Consider the following 12370-nt stretch of genomic DNA (forward strand, 5'->3'; position numbering starts at 1 on the left):
AACCATCCTGCAGGAAATTCCAAGTGTTGAAGATTTTATTACATTCCAAATTGGAACAACATCTTAAACCTCAGAAGGTAATGAGAATGGGAATATTCTGATTCGGGAACATATTACCACAGCCAGACCTCTCCATCTACCAACACAACTCATGGGGAAAGGGACCCAGCCAGCTGACAGTGGGTGGGAGGATGGAAATCTGAATCCAGACTCATAGAGGAAAGCCTTATTTGGAGCTGGGAGGACACCCAGTGCAGCTGAGGGATTCAGGAAAGCCAGGAAGCTTGCAGCCCAAAGGGGCACGAAGTCAGGTGGGTCATGGTGCCCACACTCCCTGCCAGACAAGCTGCTGAGGGTCTGCAAAGCTTGAGGCCATCAAGGTCACAGTGAGCTTTCTGCCTAGGAGCCAGCACACCTGCCAGGAGCCAGGCAGAAGTCACATCCCACCTGGCAGGCAGAGTGGGTCAGAGGCACTCTTCCCAGCTTTGCATCAGAATTTAGTCAGGATCTTCTCATTCTTCAGAGGTCCAAATTTTCTCGCAAAGAAGGTGTCCTATTAGAACATCTGTTGAATGTCTCTAGCTCTGAAGGAAAATGAAAACTCTCTACTAAAACAGACAGAGTCATGAAATGGTTGCTGTCTGGCAGGAATTGCCTCGAGTTTCAGACAGCACTTGGGTTCTTGAGCTAAGTATGTCACTCAGAAAAGAAAACAAATTCATAACTTGCAGTACTAAAGTACAGAAGTACTGGCAGTATTAAGCTAGAAAGTAAAACAGAACTGTGGCCCAAATGTTAGAGACACTGTAAAGCAGTGTTGTTGCTTGCTGCTGCTTTGAGATTTAGTTTTACATTATTGGCAACCTGAAGTGTTTCAAGATCTTGAGTTGGGCTCTCCAAAAAAAATTTTGACTAAAAATCAGAACAGTTTAAAAAACAGCATTTGGCCTCCGTTTTGTTTGCCTTCTAATTTTGGAACTTGTAGTGCTCATGGTTTCAGATTTTGCCTGGAAATATGAGAGCTGGAAGTTTACATTTTGAAGAAATGAAAGCTGGCATTTTTGTCATCACATGACTCCAAGAGCTGGGGCTTGAGGGAAAAACATAAAACATTGTCAGGCTTTCTACAAAATTGTGAGATTAGCAGCATCAGTTTTATCACAATTTCGGCTGCAAGGTTGACCTATTTTATCAACAGTGCCCTACTGAATATGAATTGCTTTATGAATTTTAACAACCATATTTCATTTTAAATATAGTTCAATTAAAGTGACATTCGTCACTGAGTTTCAAAGCAAACTATTCAATCATCATCCTGGGCTAGACTTTTTCTTTGAGCAAGTGCAAGGAGTGAACTGCACGACCCCTCAAAACTTTGTGTCTCAGAGACACCCTTCAAAGCAGAACACAACACACATCCACTGCCCATCCTGGGGACTGGCTCAGCATCATGAGGAAGGAACATCCAGCCTTTCAAGTTTCTTTCACCCTCTGCCCCTGTGACGTGACAGCTACAGAGCCCCAGACTTCACCATGTTCTAGAGCAAGGGTGGTAGGAAGTAGATTGTGGTCTGACAAAAGATGAGGAGGTCAGCAGGAGAGTTCTCCCGAGGCCTTGAAGGACAGAACCAGAGTTAGCCTGAGAATTTGCTGAGCTGTACTCTGTGTTTGCATGCTCTTTCCTCAGCCTGTTCTACAGCTGCAGGTCACTACAGAGCTGCTCTGAAACACAACCTGAGATCTCTGGGGCTGCTGGTGCACAAGAGTCGACAAAACACACATTCCAGTTTCATTTCTGCTAAAATAACTAGACTGAGGTGTGTGGGGAAGAAGACCCCAAATATTCAGCAGGCAGAAACTGTTAAAGTGAAAACCTTTCCAATACACACGCTCACAAAGGTTAATAGAACAGAAAGTAGCGAGCATGGGAGGATGCATTCCAAAGTGGCATAAAATCAGATGGCGGGGAGGTTTAGTTAATGATTCAGAGAAACTCAAACCTCTTCACAAATTAGGTCTAGAACATCCTGAAAAGTAGAAAAATAGATTATGAACATTTGCCAAAACACAAAATATCATCTAGATCACATTTTAGCGTTTTGAGGTCATACAGACTGTCATATTTAATCTAATCTGCAACTTTTCTCCAGTTTAGCATTCTCTCTTTACTCAACTCTCTATACAAAGAAAAACTGCTTGTCTTCTGTGTTAGTGGCACCTCCTTCCAGCTTATTCAGAAGAGATAGACTTGAAAAAGACATCAATTAGAGACTCACATGCCAGGTGTATTTTTTTAAGCTCAAGGAACTAAAGCATCTTTCTTCAGCATCACGGAAGAGGTTAGTTTAACTGAGCTGTAGTTTTTTTCAGCTCTCTAAGGAAGAGAGAGAGACACTGCAGTCTCTCCCTGGTTATGTATTGTGTGTGTATCAGTGACTGTGTGATGGGGTAAGGAGAGAGGGAACTGTTTCCAAATTAGCATACTTAGAGAAAGGACTCATAAATCATGGGGTCAGGTAGGTTGTTCTTTTTTTAACCTTAGGGTATAATGTTTTCAATACAATATTTCAAAAGCTTTTTTTTGCATAATAATTTATCTGGAATTACGGCAACTCTTACAAGCTTAGAAAAAATTGGCTAAAGTAAAAGGATTCCTTTGTCATAAATAGGTTGTGTTCATAACTGCAGCCTAATCATTCAATTGCACGTAAGTCAAATAGTTATCCAGACTTTACAAGAATACTTCCCTGTCAATAAATCTAATGCTATTTAAAAACTTCAGGCCAATGTGACAGGAGCCTGTTGGATTAATTAGGGTAAGGTCAGAAAAGCTGAACTCACATCTACATTTATGTCACAATTTTGTTCCACCTACCATAACCTGATTGTAAACTCACTGACCGTTTTAAACATGGGCAAGTTAGGGAGACTTTATTGTTTTCATTTATATACAAAGGAAGGTTTCTTCAAGAATTGTTTTTTCTCTAACAGTCAAGTAATTGAGGAGAAATGTTTTGCTTTGTATTCATTGTCAACAAGGATTTTTTTTTATTTTAAAATTTTTTTTTTTGCTGTCAATGACTTCATAGTTATTGGACTGCAATCACGGTTCATGAGACTTCAGGATCATACAGGCACGGAACTGTCCAGACTGACTGCTCAGTATCATCAAAATTTCACTACAAACAGATCATCTCTGTGGGAATGAGAGGACAGGATTGTCTCTCTGCCTGTTTAACTCTTGACCTTTATCGTCTGACCATCCAAAAGGAAGGTGCCCCAAATCTGATGGGGTTTGTGTGAAGTGGACCCTGACAGTGAAATTCTGACCTCAGCAGGGTCAGCATTTCATCTGAAATCCCTGAGACAGACCTCCAAATCATTTCTTAGGCTTGCAGCTTGTATCAGATGGTAGCTAGCTGACTTTCATTTACTACTAGCATAGGTCAAACTTGGACCAGGGATCAAGAGATGAAAGGCTCTATATCTCATTATCAATAACCAGTGTTCTCCACTACCCTAAAAACGACATACTTCATTCTTATCTACAAGGCCTTTAAACTTAAAAGGGCTGGGGTCAAATTATGTTACTTCAATTTATTTTTATTCACTGCTTATAAAACAACTTCCTCTCTCACTGCCATAGCTAAATGCTAAAAATGTAAATATTTTCTGTTCTATTGTAGAGGTTCTGCTATTGTTTTTCTTTTAAAGTTTTACCAAAGATGCAGCAATAAAAAGGAATCCCTCCCACACACAAACTGAAGAAGAAAAAAAGTACAGAGGTCAAGGCCAAATGAGGCCTTAGCAATCTCAAAATTATTTTCAGCAAAGTGCATCTTGTATAGAAGCTGCCCTGTAACAGAGGGGTGGACATTGCCCAGAAGTTTTTCATACTTATACAAGTCCTGATACTTGACAGAATATGCTCTGAAATAATAGAGCCAGGTTTTCTTCTAGTGTGAAGCCACACAACGCCTCTGATTTTGCTGGAATTAGGTTTTCTTAGATGGGTTACAGTTATGGTTGATAATTTTAGGCAACTAATTCTGAAATACAAAAGAGAAGCATTGGAAGGAAAATCCTGTTGTTACTGAATAAAGAGAATGCACTATCCACTTCTACAGTGACTTGCAATGCTCCATACATAACTGCATACTTAAACAGCCAGAGATTTTGCCATGATCCCAGATATCTGTAAGATGTCAAACTCCTCCTTTGTTATTCTGTGAAAACCTTCACAGGCAAACTGATTTGCATTGTTCCCAAAACAGGGGCATGCACATATGCACGTGGAAGAAAAGTAATGAAATACAGTCAACGCCATGAAAAGAAACTTGTGAATACATTAAGGAAGAAAGAGGTTAAATAAATTTTACTGGTTATGCTGGGTTAACAACTTTTTCTATCACTGGGAATAAACCCGTAGAAACACAGAACCTCTACAGCTGCTCTCCTGAATCTAACCAACCTTTTGACCAGCTTCTCATTCAGACAATAATTTGCCCCAAATGCTGATATTTTCCAGACTTCCAGCACCTGGGACAGGCAGAAGGAGGTACTCTCGATTACCGAGGAGAACTGTTTCAGCAAAACCTCAAAGACCAGAGTTGTAGGACAAAATTCCAAACCATCTCTTTCTGGCAACATTTTTGCCACTCCTGATGAATGAGGATTTGGTCTTCCAAACCCTTGTTTGCATGACCAGCTCCTCTCACATCTGGTTCCTGATCCTACAGGAACTGTGTTAATCATACAAGGCCTTCCAGAAACTGACCTTTATTGATTAATGACAGGTAAAATCCTCATTTGTTTCCATAAATAAGATGTAAACCATCTGCAGAGATTCTTAAAGAAACTATGGCAATAATGGCTGAGGGAAAGCATGGGGACACAGAAAAAAGAAAGGAGAGATGACAGGGCATGGGAGGAGACGCATCTCTGACCTGGATCTGTTGCTGAAGAAGGTTAATTTTGTGTTGCTGCTGCAGGAGCTGCTGCTGTTGTCTTGCAATCTGTGGAGAAATTGCACAGAGGAAACATGAGATATGTATCACCATTCCTGGAGTCGGTCCATAGGAAACTTCCACCCTGCTCACTTCTTTAAACCTCTCTACTAAGCTAAGAAACATTCAAGTACAGCCTGGACTTGCTGCTGAAGCAAGGGGCATATGAACAGAAGCAATTCATAGCTAATACCAGTGTGAAAGGGAATCCTATGGTAAAATGTTGTGCTGGGTATCAAGAGAAGGACTGATGCAAAAATCTGTCTGAAATGGCACTGCTAAAATTCACCATGAGGACGAACACTACTGGCAGAGAAACTGGAAATTAGAAGGACAAGGCAGAAAAGAACAAAAAATTTTGATGGCCAGTAATATTCTTCTGTTTGGCACCATTTGTTCAAAAATTTTAAAAAAAATGGAAATCTGACACCCTGGAGGAAGGTATCAGTGCATGTATTGTTTTGATGCAGAAATAGGCACAAAGAGACTGGAGCTGAGTTTGGGAAAATCACTGACTTTTCTATGTGTTTATCAGCTGCAAGGAACTAAGTGGGCAGTGCAAGGCCATACAGCTCAACACTGAAACTGGTTTATGGGAGGTGATGAAGTCGTCCAAAGTCTCCTCTCAAAGCCACGTGCATTTTCCATAAGGATTTCCACTCTCCCTCTCTGTTGACTAAGTGATTGGGAATCCTACTGTAGGATCCTACTGTTTATACACAGTGAAGGAAAAGGCAGACAGTAACAGAACCAAAGTAGAGTTCTAAAGGCTGAACGGAGATAAGCCATTATATACTTCAAACTTAAAAAGCAAATTTAAAAACTTTCATCAGAGTCATCACAAAAGCCCTGCTCTCATGAACAGCTCGTGCAGCAGTACAAACATTAGAAGGAGCGTTGCTCTTCCCCTGTGGTATGTGTACACATATCAGGGTCAGTTGGGAACTTATACATACTTACTGGGAGGAATTTTGTGCATTCTTCCCCTTAGGTATTTTCTTTTACTTCTATTATTAGACTATTTGCATAAGAAACACTCACTCATAGTTAACTCCACATCTAAAAGATTAAATAAATGTTTCCCTTCTGGAGCTTTTCTTTAAGCAACCAAATTAATTTTTATCAATACGTTTTTTTTCAAAGTTTGGTTATTTTAATTTCTATATAATACATAAGTATACACCATTTCCTCAATTAAAATAAATCCTAGTTATCCTAACAATAACACTGCAGGACTTCTTACTGCCTTTTCCATTCTCTCAGTTTTCTTTTTCACTTTCAAATCATTCAGCCTTTCTGTAACAGTAGTGATTTTAAAAGGTAGGGCAAAGGAAAGAGCTCATTTGGGATGTCCCCTAGCGAAGGAATCTTCCCACTTCCACACTCGCACTTTCATCTACCTTTACCATGTAAACAACAGCATGATATAAATTCTCTGGTTTAACAGGTAAGTCACTTCTGTTCTCCCTATGTGGGATTTCAGGCATGAGGCCAAAATACACATTCTTTAAGATAAAGTTTTTAAATAATTAAAAATTGGGACAACCAAGGCTTAAATGTCTGAAGGTATCAGCAGTGGTTTAAAATCTTAAGACTTGCTTGGTACAATACCAGCACTGAAGCATGACAACTGTGACAGATTCTAAAGAATTCTGTGAGTTTCATAAAATTCACATAGTTGCAATTCTGTGATATGAACTCAAATTTTAATCCAAGCTGTAATAAACGGTCATGCAGACCAAAATACTTTCAGATAAGTATCAACATGGACTGCTGACAACATTTTAAACTAGATGTCCAAGTATTCTCTGCTCATGTTCAGGTACAAAACTGGACATTTGTTTCTGTTAAACTTGTTAGAAAAGTTATGTTCTTGTCTAAAATGTCCTATGTCCACGTATGCACATTGGAACTACTCACATGTGAAAATGTGTTCACATTTTCAGGAAAGGGCACATTTGCAAGAGCTGAAAATCAAGCCTCACAAGTGTAGAAGAAAAAAAGTTGCACTTGTTCACTGACTTTATATTCTTTTCTGCTTCTTTCCACAGTAGGCAAAACCAACCTTTTCATTTCTAACGTTACAGTCCAAGTGCTGCACTTTGTTCCTTTTATACCTATTTGGTATTACTGAATTCAAGCAAGATTGGAAGATTATTCAGGAGGACTAAATTTACTTGCTTATTTACACTTAGTTTAGAAAACAAACAAACAAAAAACCCCAACAAACCAAACAAACCAGTACTGGAGTAAAATACCTCCAAAATGGAAGGTCCATAAGGTGTGGAAGGTTTATACAACAAAGAGCATCGCTTTACATATTTCAAGTTAAATCATTCTTTCACTATTGTTCATACTTTTTCACCTAGGAAAACAAATGGAAAAAAAATTTGGGGCATAGAGCAAATTTTAGTGTATGATGCCTAAAAGATAAACTACTGGAAAGTCCTCCAAGAAAATTATTTAAGCTGAAAGCCACCATAATAATCACTCACCTGTTCCTGTTGCTGCTTAGCCAGCTCCATTTGCTGGCGTTGTTTCTCGATCTGTGATGCAGCCAGCTTCTTCTGTTCATCATGAGCTGCTAGCAGCTGTTCTCGCAAACTGGTCAGCTGATTGATCATACCCATGAGCTGCCTTTCTTTCTCAGCAAGGCTTTCTGGAGTCCCTGGGCATCATATGGCGGGAGAAAAAAAAAAAAAAAAAAAAGGGTAGAAAGAAGAGAGGAAATTTAGAGCCAGCCAGGTTTTTATTTTGCAGCTTTAGTGTGAGCAAAGTTTTAGCAGAACAAAAGAGCATCAGCATATTGCAATATACTGCACACCAAGACCTTTTCCTCTACAGGAAAATGAGCAATGGAGGATAATTCTATACACAGGCTTTGATCTGGTGTCCTCCTTCAATGTTTCCTTGTCCTTGCATCTATTTTTCCATTGCCTTTTTGTCGGACTAATAAGGGGAAAAAACACTGCCTGTTTTGAAAGAGTTTCAAGATTTAAACACCGTTTACGTTTCCCGTGGATCAAAATCAACACTTCCAGTTTTGAAAGACAATTGTACTTTTTCTAGAAACTTATGATAAAGATACAGCTTCTGTAGGTGTCAAAGCACTGATGTAAGGTGTGTATTAGCATCCCTCTATAACCAAGGAAAAGGAGAGAAGTCTCCTGGGTGCTGGGTACCTCCTGAGGCTCCCCATGGCCTTCTCACTGCTACCAGCGCGCAACAGCTGTCAGAGGAGGCTGTTATATCATCTACAGCTACCTTGATTAGGATGAAATTATATAGTATTTAAATTGCCAGTAACTATCACTGTTACTGCCACCAATGTGTATCTTCAAAGGAAAAAGTGTTGTATAAACATATCTGAAAACCTGAGTCAAATGCGAGTGACCGTCGCTCTCATTTGTCATTAGATGGTTTTTTATAGGAGAGTTCAGGAGCCACAGACAGAGGAACCCACTACCTCCCTTTCATAACTATTTTGTAAAAATGCTTCTTTTACCAAGAAGGACCAGTAGTTATAAGGCAAGGGAAGAAAAGAATTCCAGGAAAAATCAAAAGCTATGAATCATACACTAAAAAAAAAAAAAAAAAAAAAGGCTCTATTAATATATGCAGGATCATTTGACTTTGAATTTAAAAGACCTGAAAATATGTGTAGCAGCTAATGCACAGATATCCCCAATACCACCACACCCTCTCACATGAGTCAGATCCTATGAAACCATTTCTAAAAAACCTTTAGAAAAGGATTAAGGCTATCAGTGTCAATGCCTCCTCTGAAAATAGCCTGCTTTTGGGACAACCCTGCCACGCAAACCTCTCTCAAACACAGGAAGCATTCTTCTGCCAATGTCACCAGTGCTCTCCAAGTGAAAAAAAAAAAAAAAAAAAAGGGAGAAAAATTGGCGACTACACTAAACAGGTTCCTAGCCAACTATCAGTCAGACATGGAAAAGAGCTACTGGTAATAGCTCATTTAGTCTACCCCCCTGCCAGTGCAGGAATGTTCCCTACAATGTATTTACTACAGCTTTCTAGATTGGATTGAAATGTCTGAAATGGTGAATCATCCAATGCTTGCTTTGGAAGACTGTACCACAGCCTTAGAGGTGTCACCGGGAGGGCTCTTTGCTTGATAGTTAGGTTAATTTACTTTCACTTAATTTCAACCCTGTGCTCCCAAGCAATATCCCATTTGTTATGTTAGCCAAGTCCAAGCCCTTAAATACATTTGTAGACAGCCATACAGAAGTGGAAAACCAAAAAGAATCAACATTTTCATATAAAGGAAATACAACTTAATTAATTTTTTATTAAGATGCTAGAAATTTCTGTGAAAATATTCTCACCACATAACAAAGAACTACACAAGAATATTCTCAGATATAGTCTCCAAAAAAACTGTGGTACAAGCTGGAAACTTGAGAAACACACTGAAACAGAAACCATAGGACTTTAAACCTGTTCTGTTAAAAGCTGTGAGAGAGAATGGAAGCCTGTGCTAAAACACTAACACTGCTGAAGAAAACACTTCTAACTAAGATTTTTATTTCCAACACTGGAGACAGAGAACTGCTACAAGTAATGCATTTGCCACCTGGCCATGGAATTAATCAGAAATTTCTATTGCCACTCTTCCATCCTTTCTTTCTTTTTCCCTAGGAAAAAAGGTAGTGTTTCCAAGTGGAATAGAAGAATTATTCTAGAAGGCAGTCCCTGCCTTGTCCTGTCCATGGCTAGCATGTGGGTTTACTCTAATGAAGATTATTAGTACACTGATACTGCCAGTATAACTGGAACATCTGAAAACTAAATATTTTTTATTTCCTTATTCAGCTGATACTTTATTCCAAACTTTTACTGAGGGGTGGGTGAGTGCATGAGAAAGAGAAGGGAAGAAGGATCTAGGGAGAGAAGGGACACAAGATTGGCTCAGTCCTCAAGTTAGGGTAAGCAGAAAGAAATCACTGTCAAATAAACTGTTCAACAAATACACTGACACACATCAAAGATCTTCAGCCAGTATTGGTTCATCAGTGTATTTTGAGCTCCTACAGTAGCTTTCAGTTGGGAATCAAAAAGCACTTTGTAAAGTTAAATTAATCCCCACCACACCTCTGAAAGGGGGAAAACTGTTTCCATATGTGCAAACTGACAGACAAAAGGGTCACAGAGTTAGTTACCAACAGAGGCAGAAAAAAGCCACGTTGATATTCAGCTCCAAGGCTCCGGCTGCGCTTCCCGAGAGGGAGCAGAACACTCTGGGTGCCACTGCCCTGACCAAGACACTGAACAAGGCATAACCACAGGGCCATCCACCTACTGCGCTGCTTCTTTAATCCCACTGACCTACAGAGCAGCAAAGAACTTCTTCCCCCTGTAAAAATGCAGCTTTATTGAACTGCAAGAACAAGAAGAAAGTCTGGATGAAGTACTGCTTCCAGCTCTAGGATCCTCAGCACAGGAAAGATATGGACCTGCTGGAAGAGGTACAGAGGAGGCCATGAAGATGATCAGGGGGCTGGAGCACCACTCTTAGGAGGAAAGGTTGAGAGAGTTGGAGCTGTTCCGCCCGGAGAAGGCTCCAGGGACACCTAACAGCAGCCTTCTGTTACCTAAGGGGGCTTATAAAGACGAGGACAAACTTTTTAACAGGGCCTGCTGCAACAGGACAAAGGGTAATGGTTTTAAATTAAAAGAGGGTCAATTTAGATTAGATATAAGGAAGAAATTGTTTACAATGAGGGTAGTGAAACACTGGAACAGACTGCCCAGAGAGGTGGTGGATGTCTGATCCTTGGAAATGTTCAAGGGTGGGTTGAACAGGGCTTTGAACAACCTGGTCTAATGAAACGTGTCCCTGCTCGAAGCAGGGCAGTTGGACTTGATGACGCCTAAACATTGCTTCCAACCCAAACTATGATTCTATGAATTAAGAGCAAGAAGCCAGTGCAATGGAGTGCCAGTGCAGACACTGGAGTCACAGGCACACTGTAGCTGTACAGCTGGTGACAAATCCACCAACACAGTCTCTTCATTATTACTCAGTTTTAAAAGTAAATCTGAGATGCCCAAAGGAGGTGCTTTACGTACGAGCTCAGTAAGTACAATACATAATTCCTTTGGTTTATAAACTGGAGTGGAAGTAGTCTGACAAAAGGCAGACTTCTTGCATTACATTTCTTGGGCAATTTCAGTTTGCTAATAAACCAAAAGGGAAAATTTATCAGCATCAACTTTTTAAAAAAATCTCCTGCTGGAGAATACTTTCTGGAAAACACAGCTTAGTAGGTACTTTATTTTCATGTGACTAAGTCATCCTTCCAGTAACTGGAATAGTACTTAATGAAAATTTCAATTCTTTAAGGTAATAATTCCTTGCAAAATAAGTACTTGGATAGCCATACTCTCAAGTGATCTGCAGAAAACCAGAGGTAAGAGAGATCAGATGTGTGGGTCTACCGGGAGATGCTGAGTTTTGGGGTAGATTTCCCGTGCCTTACCCATACATCTATATAAGCCCCCTGATGATGAATCACAGAGAGTTTGGAGGTTTCTTGCAGATAAATGATGGCCCATAAAAGTGCGAAAATGAAAAAGAAGAGAAGTACTTGAATGAGATTGTAATAACAGTGAAGTGTTTGTGCTAAGTTTAAGTTTGATAATTTTTATGTTACTCCTATTACCCAGCACAGTTTTTCTAAAATTACTTTCATGGAAATGGCCAACAAAACTGCCATTTCACAGGTGCCACTGCCATTGAGAATTTATGAGTGGCAGTGTTTGTGTAACATACGAAGGCCAAAGGATGCTCACTGTTATTTACTAAATGGTGAGGTGAGGGCATCGGTGGAGTCACCACATACTTACAGTCAGTCATATGAATTTTTCCTGGTGCATTAAAATGCACTGTAGAGTTAAGAGAGAAAGTTGCCATTTTTGTATCCTTTTCTAGGTGCTGTACATTGTGGGCAAGCAAGGATGGTGGACTCCTGTCCTATCCTCACTCTTTTCTCTCTGTTAACCTGCATGAGATCTAAACCTGCATCATGGTGTGAAGTGTCTTGGCAGCTATGGGATTTCCATTTTAAGAATTCTGTAGCTTACAGGGCAAAACATGTCAGTATTTTAAGTAACAAAACCAACAGTTTCTTAAATTATGCTACTCAGGAATTAATGAACTATCCCCACGGCTGCTAACACTGCTAGATCTCGGAAGGTGATGCAAACCCCAGCCCCAGCAGCTACCTTCAGTCACTTTGTTACTAAACTCACTTGGAGCTGCTCCAAGCAGCACAGAGTTGGGAATAGTTATGGAGCTGGCCTGTACTCTACAAACACTATCCATACAGTTGCAG

General features: G+C 39.9%; 1 protein-coding gene across 19 annotated transcripts in view; it reads right to left on the reverse strand.

Moving 5' to 3' along the window:
- Positions 1-12370, reverse strand: part of SOX5 (SRY-box transcription factor 5) — a 638539-nt gene that overhangs the window by 144402 nt on the left and 481767 nt on the right. For all 19 annotated transcript variants that reach the window (XM_050323666.1, XM_050323662.1, XM_050323669.1 and 16 more), the window contains 2 exons: positions 7502-7674; positions 4947-5015 (listed from right to left, as the gene is read on the reverse strand). In XM_050323666.1, coding sequence (XP_050179623.1) covers positions 4947-5015; positions 7502-7674 — 242 coding nt within the window. The remainder of the gene's footprint in view (positions 1-4946; positions 5016-7501; positions 7675-12370) is intronic.

The sequence above is a fragment of the Myiozetetes cayanensis genome, unplaced genomic scaffold, assembly GCF_022539395.1.
Source record: "Myiozetetes cayanensis isolate MyiCay16 unplaced genomic scaffold, myiCay2020 scf3, whole genome shotgun sequence".
NCBI lineage: Eukaryota > Metazoa > Chordata > Aves > Passeriformes > Tyrannidae > Myiozetetes > Myiozetetes cayanensis.